This window comes from Antechinus flavipes, chromosome 4 (genome assembly GCF_016432865.1).
Source record: "Antechinus flavipes isolate AdamAnt ecotype Samford, QLD, Australia chromosome 4, AdamAnt_v2, whole genome shotgun sequence".
NCBI classification, from domain to species: Eukaryota; Metazoa; Chordata; class Mammalia; order Dasyuromorphia; family Dasyuridae; genus Antechinus; species Antechinus flavipes.
The window spans coordinates 358,928,206-358,947,512 of record NC_067401.1 but is presented as its reverse complement, the minus strand read 5'-3'; the positions used below and the strand labels follow the sequence as shown (position 1 = coordinate 358,947,512).

At 33.0% G+C, this 19,307-nt stretch overlaps 1 protein-coding gene across 1 annotated transcript in view; it reads left to right on the top strand.

The window, feature by feature from the left end:
* The window catches only part of UNC93A (unc-93 homolog A), a 54,166-nt gene that overhangs the window by 20,400 nt on the left and 14,459 nt on the right, over positions 1-19,307 (top strand). Inside the window, exons 5-6 of the mRNA XM_051998102.1 lie at positions 12,262-12,387; positions 14,299-14,513. Coding sequence (XP_051854062.1) covers positions 12,262-12,387; positions 14,299-14,513 — 341 coding nt within the window. The remainder of the gene's footprint in view (positions 1-12,261; positions 12,388-14,298; positions 14,514-19,307) is intronic.

The following is a 19,307-nucleotide window of genomic DNA, read 5'->3' as shown; positions in this document are numbered from 1 at the left end:
GCTGAAATACTGCTCCAAGAGGGGTGTCTTTCTGCGATGATGAGCAAGAGAAATATGTTGATTCAGAATTTTAAAAAAATTATTTTTAAATTAGTAATATTTATTTTTCCTCCTCCCACTCTCCTCCCAATTAGAAAACAAGAAAAAAATTAAAACCTTTGTAACAAATATTTATAGTCAAACAAAGCAAATTCCCTCCCTGGCCATGTCCAGAAATGTATGGATCTCTTTTGAATTCATTCCTTCTCTATCAGAAGTAACATGTTTTATTGTCAGTCTTATAAAGCCTAGTACCAAGCCTTGCTGGGTTAAAGGGTAGTCATAGTTTAGGAACTTTGGGGGCATGGTTCCAGTGACTTTTGAGAATGCCTGAATCAGTTCTCAACACTGCCAACCAGAGATTAATATGTCTGTTTTCTTTCACGCCATCCAACATTTCCACTTGCGTCATTTTTGCCTTTCTATTGGCTGTATGGTAGAACCTCAGAGATGCTTTACTTCTCATCTCTCTATTAGTGATTTGAGAGCATTCATACAGTTATTGATAGATTGGATTTCTTTCTTTAAAAAGTGCTTGTTCTTATCCTTTGACCATTTATCTTTTTGGCACTGCTGATTTAGTCATTTCTATATTCCTTTTGCAATCCATATTGAGAGAGCTCAATATAACTTATATTGAATTTTGCGGGGTTATTTAGTCATTGTTTTCCCTTTCAGATTTTCTATGCAATACAAAATTAGCTTGATTTTCTTGCTCCATACACATGCATAAATTGAATCACCCTAGTTTGCTACTAGGGTTAAGGGTCACATGGTCATAATAATTCAGTTCCACTCTTCATTTTATCAGATGTGTGGAAACTAAGGGCTGCCAATTATCTTGGAGACTAGTTTAATTGAGTCATCCAGGATCAAAGTTTCTTTTCACATATATTCTCTTACTACACTCATCTGTTTGTAACTGCCTTTGGGCACACCTAGATATAAAATTTTGTTGCTTGATAGTTTTCTTACTCATTGACCTTTAGCAAAAATATATATCTTGAAAGTTCAAAGATTAAATGACCAAAAATTCTTTGATTAATAATAACATATTTATATAATACTTTAACATTCATAAAACTATCTCTCAAGACAAAGCAATAGGCCAATTTACTCTGTTCCCCACCACTATCCTGCCCTTACCAGTAGAAGAAAGTATTTAATGAACATGTTCCATCATAGTCTAGCACTAAATGCCTCACTATTCAATTCAACATTCATCTCAATATCAAAATATGAAGAAATATTTACTGTGTGTCAGCTACTGTGCTAAGCTTTCTGAATGCCCTCTTTCAGGGAGCTGCTATTCTAATGGGACACACAATATACAAATAATCTTTATGTAAAAGATGGTGTAAATGGAAGGGAACATCTAATAAGAAAGCACTACCTCAATTTTTATATAGTTTTTAATTACTGAATGGCATTTCATCAGAAAGACTAAGATCTGGGAAATACCATATCTTTAAAAGGCCATGGTTTCCTTCCATCTGGAACTTTTATCAATAGCTTTGACTTGTGTCTTACCAGTGGATTCCAATGATTCTGGAGGAGAGAGTGAAGCTAATGATTTTGCAGGGCTCTGCATCATTTAAATACAATTCATTTCCAAGTCAAGGAATCACCTTTCTGATGTCATCATTCTGGAAGAACAAAGGATAAAGAACAGCAACTAATAAGATGGCAGAGTAGACAGGTCTTTGAGCTTTTCCTGGCTTCCCTCAGATCAATACCAGACCAAGCCTCTGAATGGGTTTTGGAGTGACAGAACCCACAAATATTTGGAGTATAGCAAATTTCCAGCAGAAGATATTTTAGAAAACTTCACGTTCTCAATCAGGTGGTTGGGGCTGATGTGTGGAGGTTTGCAGCCCAGCATGGATACAATGTAGTACAGGGAGACCCAGGGAAGAGAGACCTCCCCATGTACGGGGATTCTGGTGGGAGTATCCTTGCCAAAATACAGCAGTATTTGCTATTCTGTCTTGGTTCAGAAGCTAGTAGATCAGCAGACAAGATGTAAGACCTCCAGCACAATTATAGAAGGCCAATAGTTAGATCCTGAACCTCAGCATAACAAGTGGGATTTGGCCACACAAACACTAGAAGGAAGCTGGCAGCACTGGCCCCAGGGCAGTGTGAAGCTACTGTCACCTGTAAAGAAAGCTTGGGACAATATCCACTTTACCCTAAGAGCAGACCTCAACATTTAAAAATGAGCAAAAAAAGCAAAAAAAAAAGTTCTAACCATAGATAGGTTTTTATGGAGACAGGGAAGAACACACCTCAAACCCTAAGGATAGTAAAGGCAAAAATCTCTGGATGAAGTCTCAAAGAATTATGTAAGTTTGTTCTCCATCTCAAAAAGCTTTCTTGGAAGAATTTTAAAAAGGATCTTAAAAGCGTTAGAAGAAAATGGGGAAAGGAAATGAAAGCTCTGGAAAAGGAAACACAGAAATTGTCTGAAAAAAAAAACCCACTCCTTCAAAAATAGTTCTGGTGAAATGGAAAAAGAAAACAACTCCTTGAAAAACAAAATGTGTGAAATGAGAAAAAAATCCATTTTTTTCATTTAAAAGTTCAATTGGCCAAATGTAAAAGAAGATAAAAAAAAACTAACTGAAGAAAATAATTCACTAAAAATTAGAATTGAACAAATGAAGTAAATGACTCAATGAAACATCAAAAATCAGTCAAATAAAACCAAAAGAATGAAGAAAAATAGAAGAAAATGCAAAATACCTCATCAAGACAAAATAAAAAAACTGATTTGGAAAATAGATCCAGGAGACACAATCTAAGAATTATTGAACTACCTGAAATAAAAATAAAGATAAATATTCAATAAAAAAAAGAGCTTAGACAACATCTTTTTACAAAACCATCAAGAAAACCTGAATCAGTGTTCTAGAAACAGATGGTAAAATAGCCATTGAAAGAAATCACCTCCTGAAAAAGATCCCAAAATGAAAACTTAAAGGAATAATGTAGATAAATTCCAGAAAGAAGAAATTCAAATATCAAGGAACCACAATTAGGATTACCCAGGATTTAGCAGCTTCCACTTTAAAGTACTGAAGGGCCTAGAGTATGATATTCTAGAGGGTAAAGAAACTTACACTCCAGCCAAGAATCAACTATCTAGCAAAATTAAGCATTATCTTTCAGGGGAAAAGATGGACATTTAATGAAATAGGGGATGTTAATTTATTTTTGATGAAAAGATCAGAACTGAACAGAAAATTTAATCTTCACATATATAACTTAAGAGGAGCATAAAAAGGTAAGAAAAAACTTTGTTTTTTAACAGTTAAAATATTTACATCCCTATATGGGAAGATGATATGTTTAACTCTTGAAAACTGTATCTTAGTTAGGGGTATACTTCGAGAGTATAGATATAATTTAACTTTACTGTGATGATACAGAAAAGAAACTAGGTGTCAAAAAGAGATTGTGCTGGAAGAAGAGGAAAGGGGAGGTAAAATGGGTATTACAGCACACGAAGAAGCAAAAACATTCCTATTCAGAGAAGGGAAGGGGATGAGCATTGCATGAATCTTAATCTCATTGAATTTAGCTCAAAGAGAGAACATCAAACATATTAGTTTGATATATAAACTTCCCTCATCCTATCAGGAAGTAGGAGAAGAAAGAGGAAAAGAAAGGTGGAAGTAATAGAAGCAAAACCAGAAATAGAAATGGAAAGGGATAAGGAAGGGATAAGGGGCTGTAAAAAGGGAGGGCAGACTGAGGGAGGTAGTAGTCAGAAGCAAAACACTGATAAGGAGAGAAAAGGGAAAGAAAAGAGAATAGTATGATTAGGGAAAATAAGCTGGCAGGAAATAGTGAGTTAGTAATTTTAATTGTGAAGGTGAATGTGATGAACTCTCCCATAAAACGGAAATGGATAACAGGCTGGATTAAAAGGTAGAATCCTACAATATGTTGTTTACAAGAAACACATTCAAAGCAGTGATACATACAGAGTAAAGATAAGACTGGAGCAGAATCTATTGTGCTTCAGCTGAAATAAAAAAAAAAAAAGCAGGGGTAGTGATTCTGATCTCAAATCAAGCAAAAGTAAAAATGAATCTAATTAAAAGAGATAAGGAAGGAAACTACATCTTGCTAAAGGATATAATAGATAATGAAGTAATATCAATCCTAAACATATATGCAAAAAAAAAAAACCATATATACACCAAGTGGTATAGCATCCAAATTCCTAGAGTAGAAATTTTAAAGCTGCAAAAAGAAATAGACAGCAAATTATACAAGTGAATGATCTCAACTTTCCTCTATTTAGATAAATTGGACCTCAAAACAAATGAAAAAAGAAGTTAAGAAGGGAAATAGAATTTTAGAAAAATTAGATATGATAGAGCTTTGGAGAAAATTGGATGGAGACAGAAAGGAATATACTTTTTTTTGGTAGTACATGGAACATGCACAAAAACTGGCCATGTATTAGGGCATGTAAACTTCATAATCAAAGACAGAAAGGCAGAAATAGTAAATGCATCTTTTGTTTAGATCTGACTTTATATAAAAACTGTGTTGTAATTGTGTTCATGAAGTTCCTGGGTTTGTCTTGGCAAGTTGAATCCCAAATATATTATTTTGTCTACAGTTATTTAAAATGAAATTTCATTCTTTTGTTGCTGAGCACTGTTAGTAACAAATAGAAATTCTGATGACTTTTTTTTAATATCCTGAAACTTTGTTAATGGTCTTCATTGTTTCAAGTAATTTTTAAGTGGTTTTCTAGGATTTTCTAATTATACTATTATATTATCTGAAAAAAGTAATAGTTTTGTTTCCTCATCTATTCTAAATCCTTCAATTTCTTTTTCTTCTCTTGTTGCTAAAGCTAACATTCCTTGATCATTTTAAGGAAAACCTCATTTATTCCTAGAATCTCTAGTGTTTTTAAAAAGAATGAGTGCTGAATTTTGTCAAAAGCTTTTTCTGTACCTATTGAGATAACTATATTGGTTTGCTTATTGATATGGTCAGCTATGCTAATAGTTTTCAAAATATTGAACCAGGCCTCCATTCCTGGTATAAATCCCATGTGGTACATGATGTGGTACATGTGTACATGATCCTGATAATAAATTACTGTAATCTCTTTCCTAATGTTTTATTTAAATTTTTTGCATCAATATTCATTAGGGGAATTGGTCTATAATTTTTTTTCTCTAGTTTGGCTCTTCTTGGCTTAGGTATTGGCATCATATTTGTGTCATAAAAGGAATAAAATAGAACTCCTTTGCCTACTTTTCCAAATAGTTTATTTCTATTGGGATTGATTGTTCTTTAAAGTTTGACAATATTCACTTGTAAATACATCTGGCACTGGAGTTTTTTTTTTTTTTTTTACTTGGGATGCTTATTGACAGCTTCCTCAATTTATTTTAAAAATAAGGTTATTTATTTTATTTCCTTCTCTCTTATTCTGGGTAATTTATATTTTTGTTGATATTCAGCCATTCCTCTTAAATTGTCAGATTTATTGGCATATATTTGGGCAAAATATCTCCTAATTATTGCTTTGATTTCTTTTACATTGGTGGCAAATTCACTTTTTTCATTTTTTATATTGATAATTTGGTTTTCTTCCTTCTTTTTTCTAATAAAAGGTTTATCTAAAATATTTTATTGTTTTTTTCCTCATAAAATCAGCTCTTAGTTTTATTAGTTCAATAGTTGTCTTTCAGTTTTATTATTTTCTCCTTTCATTTTCAGAATATCTAATTTGTTATTTAGTTGAGGATTTTTAATTTGTTCTTTTTTCTTTCTTAGCTGCATGCCAGATTTACTTATTTCTTCCTTTATTTCATTCATGTAAGCATTCAGAGATATAAAACTCCCTTAAGGACTCCTTTACTGCATCCCATAAGTTTTTGGATGTTGTCTTATTATTGATGAAATCATTGATTGTTTCTATGATTTTTTTGTTTGACTCACTTATTCTTTAGGATCAAATCATTTTGTTTCCATTTAATTTTTTAATCTACCTTTCCAAAGCCCTTTATTATATATATATTATGCAATGTGATCTGAAAAGGATGCATTTAATATTTCTGCCTTTCTGCATTTGATTGTGAGATTTTTGTGCTTTAATGTGTGGTCAGTTTTTGTGTAGGTACCATTTGTATAGGAAATGGTGGATTTTTTCCTTCATTTGGCCAATTTTGTTTTTTAATGTGCTGTTATTTTCTTAAGTCAATTTTTATGTTTTCTTTTCAAACTGTTGACTCTTTCCCATAAATTTCATTTCTTTTCCCACTTTTCTCTCTACTTCTCCTATCTGATTTTTTCCCAAGGCAATTGGGGTTAATTGACTTGCTTAGGGTTATACAGCTAATAAGTATTAAGTGCCTGAGACCAGATTTCAACTTAGGTCCTCCTGACTTCAAGGCTGGTGCTCTAACCACTGTGTCACCTAGCTGACCCACCTATTTGATTTTTTAAAATCCTTTCTGAGGTTATCCAAAAAGTCTTGGACTTGAGGTAAATTTATATTCCCCTCTGAGACTTCACATGTAGGCATTTTGACAGTGTTGTCCTCTTCTGAGTTTGTGTTTTGATCTTCCCTGTCACCATAGTAGCTTTCTATGAGAAGGGCTCTTTTCTGTTTTTACGAATTTTTTAAATTCACTTTCATGACTTTTAAAGTTATGCTCTGATTCTGGGGCATAGGAAGCACTTCTCCAAGCTTCTTGTGCTAGGAGCCAAGGCCATGGTCACTGGCTCTCCATGTCAGGACTTCGGATGTTTGTAGCTTGCCCACTGCTCTGGAGTGACCTGGTCTAGTTGCACCAGTTGTGTCAGAATTCCGGGATTACAATTTGCCTTCTGCATTAGTGTTGAAGATCTCACAGATGGACTGCTGTGCCACTGTCCTGATATTTGTGCTGTGGCTAACAGCTTCTCACTGATTTTCACTGTCTGCACTGGGCTGTGCTCCCCTTTTACCTAAGTGAGACAGACCTTTCCTGAAGTCCTTCTAAATTTAAGCTGAAAATTTATTTTAGTCTGTTTTTTTGTGGGTTTGGTTGTTCCAGTATCCATTTAGTATCTTGATTTAATACTGTTTCCAAAGAAAAAGGAAGAATTCAGGCAACTTTCTGACTTCTCTCTGCCATTTTAGCTTTACCTTAACACCCTTCAATTTTTAATCCTCTGTCTTCTCATGACTTCTGTCATACTATGCTCTCTTCATTTTCTTCTTGATTTCTAATTGAACTTTCTTGGTTGGAGGGTAAGAGTAAAAGAGTAAGCTTCCTTTGAATATTTCCAAATTACATTTTAATCTGGTCTGTCCTACTCTTAAGAGTGTGTTTGACATCTCAACTGTAGATAATGTTGGCTTAGATTTCAACACAGAACTTAACACATCTCAACTGTAGATAATGTTGGCTTAGATTTCAACACAGAACTTAACAAAGTCTGTCATAATATGTTTGTGAGAAAAGTGAATAGAAGTGATATAGATGAGAGTTCAAATATGTGAACTTTGAATGGCTAGAGCCAAAGAGTAATCATTAATGGAGCCATATTAATTGGGCAGGTCTTCAGGGCACTTCAGAAATCTGAACTTGATATAGTGACGTTTGACATTTTATCCATGGCTTGGGAAAAGAGTTAAATAGTATATTTGTCTTTATGCAGATGGCACAAATTTAGTTTGGATAATTAATTCATTAGATAAATAGACAGGATTCAGGAAAATCTAGGCCAAAAAGGAAATGAAGAAATGGGTCAAAAAAGAAGTGAAATATGAGGAAAAATATATGTGAAACCTCATATTTAGGCTAAAAATAGTTAACTTCACAAGTACAAGTCAGAGAAAGCATGGTTGAACAGTATTTTATTAGAAAAAAATCTGTGAATTTCAAAGTTAATATAAATTAGTGGTGTGATTAAGAAAGCCACATGATCTTAGATATGACTTCTAACCCATTATCCACACTTACTCCCTATATGTCTATGACAAAATATAAACTTCTTTATATAGCTTTTTAAAGTCCTTTAAAATTTGGACCCACCTTTCCAACATAAATGTATATTGATTTCCTCTTCCACATTCTACAATTCAGCCTAACTGGTTTTCTTTCTGTATCTCACACCCAACCCTCCAACTTCTATCCATCCCTTCACAATGTCTATATCCAATGCCTGTATAACTATTACATTTCCTCATCACCTCTGTATATTAGAATCTGCTTCTTTTTTTTTTTGTATTCAAAGACAGCTTTTCACAGCCTTTTTTCACAAACTATCATCAATTTATTCACTTTGTATTTATTCTGTATATACTTTCAGATGTTCTTGTCTTCCTCTTTAAAGAGCAAATTCTTTGACAACTGAGATTATTTCATTCATTTCAAACCCAATATCTGGAATTTTAGAAGCTTAATTGATTCATTGACAAAGGCATAGTTTTCAAGATTAAGGATATGATTGATTTTTTTACCCTAATCAGACCATATATGTGACATTGAGTTTATTTAGGGGGTGCCATGTTTTAAGGGGGATATTTATCATCCGGAGAATGTATCTAGAAGTGGGCAAGTAAAATGGAGAAGGACTTTGAATTAAAGTCATATCAGTAGCAGTTGAAGGGATCAGAAGTGTTCCTTCAAAGGGAAGAGAAGTATTAGCTGCCTTCTTCAAGTTTTTGAGGAGTTGACACATGGAAGAGGGAATTTTTTATTGACAACAGAGAGAAGAATTGGAGGAATGGACAAAAGTTGGCAAATGGCAGATTTAAGGTTAATGTAAAGAAAAATTACTTAACAATTAGAGGTATCCAAAATGTTAATGGGCTGCTTAGGAAGTATTATGTTTGCCTTCAATGGAAATTTTTGGATAAAGATAGATGATCAGTTCTCAGATATGCTATATGGAAGCTAGGTTTTTTTTTTTTTTTTATCATGGGTCATTCTAAATGGAAATTTTAGTCTTCTATGATTTTGTGATCCCCTTGCCTTCTCTCAAACTGTGTATGTTTATGTGTCAGTTTTGTTTGTGTTTGTGTGTGCCATGCACACATGCCTATTGAAAGATTCTGTTTTGGTCCTCCTTTCTCTGCATAACTCAAGAAGACTAAAATTCAAATTTAGTCTCAGATATTAATTAGCTGTGTGACCCTGGGCAAGTCATTTAACTATCTGCTTCAGATTCCTGTCTATAAGATGGCAATCTTCTTAGAGTTATGAAGATAAACTGAGACAACATATTCAAGGCACTTTGCAAGCTTTAAAATACTATAGAAATGTTAGCTATTATTGCTATGATGTTTTTTTTTCCATTAAATCTTCTCTGCTTCATGTGAACATATATATTTTTAGAACACATTGTCCACATATTTGTTTTGCCTGTATCACATTTTATCTTGTATCATCCTTTTTGTATAAATTTTATATACTTCCCATTAGATCACAATGTCCCTGAAAGTAGGGCTTATGCCATTTTTCATCTTTGTATCATCAGTAAAGAATTCTGTACTCAGTAGGTGCTCAATAAATATTTATTGCTTTGAATTATTATTTTCTCCCAACATCAAATGGTTTTTAGTCACTACAATATTTAGAATATAAAGCAATCTTAGATGACAATTAACTCTCTATATAGTCCTGGATTTAGAATATTTAAAAAAATGTGAATTCAAACCATGATTCTAATATTTACTATTAGCCTTTAAATTCTTTCAAGGGAGAAGTAAATAAGGCCTAAATTAGGATTGTGGTAAAAAAAATTGATAGAGTATTAAACAAAGTCAGGAAGAGTTAACTTTATATTTTATCTCTGACACTTCCCAGCTGCACAACTCTAAAGTCATTTACTATCTCTATCAATTGTAGTGGTAATTGTTGATGATGATGAGCAAAGAGATGGGAAGAAATTGTAAGATGTTATAAATATAGTGGTGAAGCAAAAGTCAAGGATGGATCATTCGGGGTAAGAAGTAGAAAATGGTTAGTGATGGACTAAAAAAAATTGTACACTTTAAAAATGTTACTTTAAGAAACCTCAGCAGAATTATAAGAACAATAAAAATATATGCTCATTATTTCTCCATTTTCATATTTCCCCATTATATTATTTTATCTTTTTATTATATTATTTCTCCTTATGTAAAAACAATAACATTGTCTTTACATAATATACATACAATAATATGATAATATCAAATGATATTATCATAAATATAAGTACCTTAAGGAAAGCCAAAGGTTCAAGAAAAAGCAATAATGTGTTCTTCATTGGAAGAATGGCAGTGCATTCAATAAAAAATAAGGAAGTTTTTAAAAAGATAGGTTAAAGAGAAAAATAATTATTTCTATTTTGGAAATGTTGGATTTGAGATTATTAATGTGTCCATTAAGCAATTGAATGATGAGAAGAATAGATTAAAGTTTTTGTTTCTTAATAATTTTCCAGTCATGTCCAACTCTTCACAATCCTTTTTGGCATTTTCTTGGCAAAGATATTGGTATGATTTGCCTTTTCCTTCTCCAGTTCAATTTACAGATGAGAAAACTGAGATAAACAGGGTTAAGTGACTTGCCAGCATCACACAGCTGGTGTCAGAAAAAAGATCTGAATTCAGAAAGATGAGTTGGGTAGAGTTGTGGGATTGTAAACTAGATTCTAAATGATTGAGAACTAAATGGGTGATTAAAAAAGTAGAGGCAGTAAGAGTTCTTCATATTATATAGAAGGAAATCTTACCGAGGAGAGAATTTTCTTGAGTATCTCTATTATACTATTTCCCCCAAACTAAACACATACAAATATACATTTTACTTTAAGGCTTGCATAATTATCTGTAAATATTACCTTATTTTATCTTTGCAACAACCCTGGGAGATAGATGCTATTATCACCTGTAGAGGGCTGAAACTATTGAGTTGATGCAGTGAGATTGGGACTGCTGAACGCTTGAGGCTAACTACTGATTGGACAATACTCTATGGGCATATGCTTGGAAAATGGTCCTTTCCACTATCCGTGCTGGCTCAATGATTGGTGTATTACAGGGGATTGTAGGGGGGACCAGGGGGTGGAGTAAGACGAGCCAGAGTCACTTTGGCGGCAGACTAGGGAGAAGCCGCTTGAGATTCTGCTTCCATCTTGTTCAATCCTGCATCTAAGACCAAGAATAAAGATGGATATTTGCTTATCCTGACTCCGGCTGATTCTGAGGTGTCCTGGGTGTTAGCGCGATCACTACAATCACCTCTATTTTATCAATAAGGAAACTGAATCAGAGAGAGGTTAAATGACTTGCCTAAAATTACATAGCTATTAAATGTTTAAGGTCAGATTTGAATTCAGCTCTTTCTGACTCCATTATCCATTCTGACTCTTTATCCATTATGACACATTCCCCCGAAAAAACTCCTAAAATTTATTTAAAATTCTGTTTTTTTAATCATATGGAGAAAATTATAACTTGAATCACTTAGTAAAATAAGCTTCTAAACTTTTTTTGAAAATAATCAGATTTAAAATCAGACGGGATCTTATAAGCTCCCTTACCCCCTTAAAAACAGATAAGTAATATTGAGCCCCGCAGATGCTAAATCACTCTCTTGAGGGGATGAGGTAAAAAAAATACCATAGCCAGGATGCAAATCCAGATCTTCTGACTCCAAATCCAATGTTCTTTACTGTGTTTTGTTTCTAGTATTAGACACAGATTAGACACAGTATGTGTCAAAAAATGTCCAAATTCAGGAGAAATGAAGCAGAAAACAGAAGTCATATTGGCAATTATTCTGAGATCCTACTGTATGTACAGCTTCTGTGCTTGAAGGATAAACTCTAGAGAGTTCTATGGTTATAAGGCTCTCTAAATACAGCTAAGCTGGCTATCAGATAATAGATACACAGTTTTTCAGATATCTCATATTTGAACTTTTCCAGCTTGGGAGGAAGTGGCAGGGTATATAGTTGTTTGACATAGTCTTTGAGGACCCAGGGTTATCTCAAAACCATGATGAGACATCAAAGAAGAATTCCATTGACAATGATTGTTTTTTAAGTATAAATGATGCAAGGAGACGTTCAAAGTCTTGGTGTCAAAGAGCCACATAGGGTCATTCTATCATTTCTGGATTCTGGAGACTAACTCCAGTTTATTATTTGAAACCAGAAGGATAGTACCCAGTACTCTAATTTGTTTCATTCTTAATTTTACAGGAGAAATCCCAGAAGAACAACTGATGCACTGTGGAGCTAGTGATTGTTTTATAAGCAACACATCTACAAATAGTACTAAGCGTCCAACAAATGAATTAATTTATACACTTCTGGGCATCTATACTGGTATGTGCCTAAAATGAATACCAATTAATTATTAATAGTAAAGAAATTAGAGGCAATTGAAATTCTCTTCCTTTTTCTTGTGCTTAACCCCACCCCGAAAACCTCCTCTCCAAATTAAACAATTTCTCTTCTAAAAGATATCTGATAAATTTGTGAAGGGCTATTTGCTTTGGTAGGTTTTTCTCATGTGAAGTTAAATATATCAAAATTATTCTTGTTCCAATATATTGGCAAAGCTAAGCCTAATGTTCTGTATGTAAAATAAATAGGGGTTCAGTGAACACATCTACTGGTGGCTTCCTTGTAGCCCCAGAAAAAACTTGCATATAAAACCAATCTTTCATTGAATTTTAAACCTGTAGTATTTGGTGGTTAAGCCCATTTTCTTCTGTGTTCTGAAGTAGCATTCCTTTCATACTAGAATCTTGGACTCTTGTTCATGGAAGGTACTTTATCTTTTGTGTCTCCAGAGAATTGCTCTGTAGATATCTATTTGCCAGTTGGTGTTCACAGATAGAATTATTCTATGCAATTCAAATGATGAAAAGATTGGAAATCGCTCATAAGAATCAACTTTCAGGCAGTACTTACATAGATTTTTTGTGAGAATATTTCTGAGATCCCTTTCCGAAATTAGAAAATGCAACAAGAGATGATAAATTACCTTCATAATCAGGAACTAGTAGTCATATTTCATTTCAATGGTTGCAAAATTCAAGTATAGATTGGTAAGACAATAATTCACCATTCATCCTAAAATCCAGCTCCAAGCCCAGTAAGCTCAGCAATCTGTGGCTAACAATCAAGGGCAAATGATGTGAAGAAAAAACTAAGACAATATTTGTCTGATTTCTCTGCCTGAAGGTTGCAGCCTTTATACCATCTTTTTGTGTTTTAGACTAGTTTTATTTACTAAATATGAAACATATAAAGAAGAGATTCTAGATCAGTGCTTCTCAAATGTTTTCTATCGAAGATTATTTGGGGCATACAAAAGGCAATGTGGTACAACAGTAAAAACAGAGGAACAGATCACCATTGCAGGAATGAATTTCAATCTTACTTCTTCTCCTAACTAGTTAGTGGGAGCTAGGGAAATCTCAAATTCTCCTTACCTCAGTTTTCTTATCTGCAAAATTAGTGAGCTGGATTTGGTCACCTTGACAGTCCCTCCCCATCCCAGAACTATGATCCTATGATCTCTGAAGTCTCTGTGCATTCTTGTTTTTAGTGTTTTCATGTTTTTTTTTTTCCTTTGTTCCATTACACTGAGCTAATTTTAAAACTTCCTAATTACTGAAAATTCATCTATTGTTTTTTTCACTGTACATAAATGAATCTCTAAGATTTTGTTTTGCTTAAAGAGTATATCCCCAAATAAATTTTAACATCTTTTCTGATGGTTTCTTCTGATCTGCTTTATAGACAAAAAAATCTTGGGCAACCTTGGACCGCAAATTGGTTTAGACTAGAAAAATCCAGTGATCTAATAACTTCTCAAGTCTAAAAGTACAAAATAGAAACAATACACATAAAACATAAAGAAATTTAATTGTGCTAATTTGAGCCATCAGTTTTTCTAAAGATAGACATATTTATGATAAAAAGTCATAATTAAAAAACACAATATATTAGGATATAGAAAAGTAAAGAGTACACTATCATGAGAAAAAAATGTTCAGGCTTTTGAAATCTTGCATTCCAAGAGAGTCTCTGTCAAGGAGCCATTTTTAAAGACATATAATGTATTTTTTTCTCTTTTTTTGACCATGTTTTAATTGTAAGAAACCATATTAGAGGGAATCATTGTTCCAAAAGGCATAGATCCAATATTCTGTGATATCCAAAACATTTAACATAAAGCCACATTTTAATCACATTTTTCACGTTAGGTTACTTTTATCTCCATAGGAAGTGGAATTTTGGCAGTGTTATTGGTAGCTGTATTTCTTGAGCAGATCCCAAATGATCAACTGGAAAGTACAGATGAAAAGGAAAAAGCCTCTTTTTGGACCAATTTCCTGGCAACTTTCCGGCACCTTAAAGATAAACGGCAATGTCTCCTCATTCCACTGACAATGTATAGTGGATTTGAACAAGGATTCCTTTCTGGTGACTATACAAAGGTATGAAAGAAAATGAAAATGACATGTATAACTAATGATGATGATGTGTGTACTATTTTTACCAGTGACTTAAGTGGATCTGTTGAGAGGTAGGTCAGATTCAGGGAAACCTGTGAGTTCTTGGAATGTTTTCCTCTAATAACTAATATCAAATAAGAAATTAAACAGGAATATATAGGTTTGCCAGGGGATTTGACATAGTCATAAAGAATGTTTAGTGTAGGGGGCAGCTAGGTGGCAGCTAGGTGGCGCAGTGGATAGAGCACCAGCCCTGAAGTCAGGAGGACCTGAGTTCAAATCTGATCTCAGATACTGTCTAGCTGTGTGACCCTGGGCAAGTCACTTAACCCCAATTGCCTCAGCAAAAAAGAATGTTTAGTGTATTATCCAAATGGAAAAAGATATTTGTTATTGATGGTTAGGTTTTTCACATGCATCAGTGCGTAGATAACTTTGCCCTGACTGAATCAAGACTTGAATATTGCAGAATCTCCTAAATTAAATGTATAGTTATTCTAAATATTGTCTTAAATATCCAGGCAAAAAAAAAAAAAACAAGTGGATGAAGAATGTCTATTAAAAGGCTACAATAAGCAGTCTAGTAGAAGACATTATAGATTTAGTCCACTGATATGTGTAGCTTGGATAGACATTGTGCATGGAAAATGATCTGCACTCAGAATTGAATAGGAAAAGGAAGAGAGAAACATGGGATTTTTTTGGGGAAATTGAGTAAAGTTTTCAGAGATCCTGAGTTAATCTCTGAATAAAGTCCCATCTCATCAAAAACAAGAATAAAAGATAGCATTTACCTTAAGGTTTGCAAAACATTTTATAAATATTATCTCCTTTCAGTTTCACAAAAACTCTACGAGATAACTGCTACAAATGTTCATTTTAAAGTTGAGGAAACTGAAGAAGACAGAGTTTAAAAGATTTACACTTAAGTGACTCACACAACTAAATGTCTGAATCTGTATCAGAGATCAAGTTTTCCTGACTCAGGACCAGTATTCTATCCACTGTACCACCTTTAGCTGCCAGTATTCTCCTGTTGGTGCTATGTGACTATGAATCATGAAATATTCCATCTCTGAAGAATTAAGATTGAGGATCGTCCAAAGGGCAATAGAAAGGTAGGCATGAATACATGCCAACACATTAATAGCCAAGAACATACAGATGTGTATGATAGAAAAATAAATATGAGGTCATTTATTGAAAATGAAGGATGAGTAGTCCACAAGTTCTTTTAGGATCCATATAATATCAAGAGATCTAGAAAAGCATCCTTCCCTGCCTTTTCTTCCTACCAGATATTTTGATTAGCTGCCATTTTGTGCATTTATGGGAAGATATGGTCAAGATTTATACATAGGAAGAAGCAGATGGGTTGTAATCCACATTTACATGGAATATAAAATTCATAAAATCACACATCCATCATAGTGTGTTTAATTTGGAAAGAAAAAAGCTTTAGACTGTTCTATTTCAGTGAAAAGACCAAAATGAAAACTAGCGAGAGAAACCTGCCCAGACATATTTAGTCTAGATATAAAGAAAAGACTCCTAATATAGAGAGACATAAACCCATATAAACCCTACAAAAGTAGAATGGGTTGTTCAGCAGGTGGTAGATTCCCTCTTGCCAGAAGTTTTTAAGGAATATGTTTATCATTATTTTTGGAGGAACACTGTAAAATAAATTCTTTTCCAATTAAAAGTCAGACGAAATAGCCTCTAAGATCCCTACTAGCTCATATAGTTAATGATTTTGAGAGACTTAGATTTGTAAACTAAGGAGTCAACATTTTCCAACAAACATGGAATTCATTAATCATAGTCTTTTAGAATAATGAATATATCATCTCACGTTAGCATACGATATAATGCCTTGAAAAGAGTAGGCACTTTATAATTATTCAGTTGAATTAAATTGATTTCTGCTTTTTGACTGAAAGGGAATTATTACATATAAGTTGTCTTTAGAAAAAAAGGTTTTAAGATACATTAAAAATATTTTTAGTTGACTATTCTCTAATGAACTTATTTAATACTCTGGTCATTTCTGTGTTGTTTGTCCTCAAGTAATATATGCACCCTTATTTCACAATACGAAATAAAATAGAAATTTTAACATTTCATTACTCTCAAAGAAAAAGTATTTATTGTCTATTAGGAATTAGGTACTATGCTATGCCTTAAGGTTGCAATAAAATGCAAAAAACAAAACAAAACAAAAAAGCAAACAAAAAAAACCACTAATCTTCTGTTAAATTATTTCTTTACAATGGTAATTGGACATGCAGCATTAGATTTCATTGTGAATCTATCTAGTTATAAATTCAGAGCTTTGACTCATGACAATGATACTTTGTTCATCTAGCAATGTCACCCCTTCAAATTGTATCCTCAATTTCCTCTTTTTGCATTTGATAATAAATAGAGCATAATTATTTGAGACTGATAAAAATATCACCATAGCTTGAATAAACACAGTATTGTGGGTGTCTACTATAACTTTCATTGGCTAGATTAATTAGCTTCCCAACACCTTTAGCAACATAAATAAAATCTCTAAATTTCTTTGATTTTGTAACCATAGATCTGAGCCTGGATAACTGTTTCCAATAAAGAAAAGTGACTCACCCAACTAAGTCGGGGAAAGATGAATTAAATTCAACTTAAATTAAGCTAACATTTAGGAAGTGATTGCTCTATGCTAGTCACACGAGTTAAAAAGATAAAATCCAACAAAGTCCATGACCATAATCATAATCTATCAGAGGAGAATAGTCTTTTGCATAAATAATTACAATATGTATATCAGACACTAAATGAAAAAAACAGAATTAGAACATCTGAACTTTTTTTTTAGATTTTAGAACTAATTTTAGAGATTTTAGAAATTTAGATTTAGATTTTAGAACATTCTGAAAACTATATTCAAAAAGCCAAATCCAGTCCTTTTTTCTTGTTTTTATTTAGATATTAACTAAGATTAATTTTTACATTTTTAAAAAACAATAAAATTTTATTTAAAAAAGTAAAAATCTCCACCTTCTTTCTAGATCTGATTTTTCTTGTGCAACAAGATAACTGTATAAATATGTATACATATATTGTATTTACAAAATAACAGTATAAATATGTATACATATATTGTATTTAACATACTTTAACATATTTAACATGTATTGGACTACTTGCTATCTAGGGGAGGGGATGGGTGGAAGAAGGAGAAAAGTTGGAAATGAAGATTTTGCAAGGGTCTATGTTGAAAAATTACCCATGCATATGTTTTGTAAATAAAAAAGCTATAATAATAAAAAAAATCTAAAAAACATTCTTCATTTACCTGCTATATAACAAGCAAGATCATAGTTTGCCCCACCTTACCTACATCTCATCTCTCCCTCATCTATATACAAAGAGATATTTTCAGGCAGGGAAATTTGAAATTCACTTCATGAAGGAGGAGACAGTTTATTTGAACCTGAAGAAAGATTTCAATAGGTGGAGGAATGAGATCACTTTGTGTTTTGGAGTTAGAGAATTTTTAAAATTTAACAGATCTGATTTTGTCACTTTTTTTTTTTTTTTTTTTTTTTTTTGCCAAATGTCATCGAGAACCATGGAAGCCTCAATCAATATATATAAATAGAATGAACTTATAATATAATATCTCAAAGCTACAGATATAGGGCATCAATTTTTTTTTCAGAATATATATATATGCTGAACACAGTAACACACATACAAGGACATTTTAGATAGGAGATTCATCCTTCGGTTTTCATTCCAAAACAAAATATAGCAAAAGGTTGTTACCCAGAAGTCATGGGTAAAACTTATCGTAAAGGAGACCATAGAATCACAGATATATTTGCTCAACATGGTTTCCTTTTTTCAGGGATACCTCAATTTATGGAAAGGCTAGACTAAAAGAGCCAACATCTAACCTAGTGTATAGACTGAATTAAGTGTGTACTTTTTTTTCCCCTTGAGGCAATTGGGGTTAAGTGACTTGCCCAGGGTCACACAGCCAGAAAAAGTTAAGTGTCTGAGATCACATTTGAACTCAGATCATTTTAACTTCAGGACTGGTGCTTTATCCACTGAGCCACATAGCTGCCCTAGATGTGTACTTCTACAGCATCTAAAAGACCTCAATGCTTGGTTATCTCACAGAGTAATATTTGGCAACCAACAAGGAATGGATATGTACTCAGCCTATCAGATTATCTTCTTTGAAGATAAGTGCAATTCAAATCCTTTCCAGATCTTATTAGCCTATTCTTAATAGCCTGTCCTCCTTCCTAAAGGTAAAATTTGGATTATTTGAACTGGAGAATTTGTAATGTGAGATTTATAAGAAGCTAAAGCTATAGGTTGGTTCTAAGAAGGAAGGATTTAGACCCTCTCATCTTTTTCTATTAATTAGACTTTTCTCTCCCGTTCTTAGATGAGAATTTTTGGGTTTCAATCAAGATTCTTATCAGAAGAATAAGTAGAATAAAATTATAGAGATAAAAACCATGAAATACAGCTTTCGCTTCTACTTTTCTCCTTTCTTAATATCAGGAAGCCTAAGCTGATGGAGATGAGATAGATATAGTAGTTAAAAATGAAAAGGCATGAATTCTGGAATTATTATCAGACCCTCCCCAGAAGTTAATCCAATATTTCCCTTTTTCACAAAAGAGCAATGCCTCACTCCTGCCTCTTCTAGAAAGGGACTGACAAAGAATAGCTGGCATTTCTGTAGATTTTCCTAAGGTTTATGAAGTATAT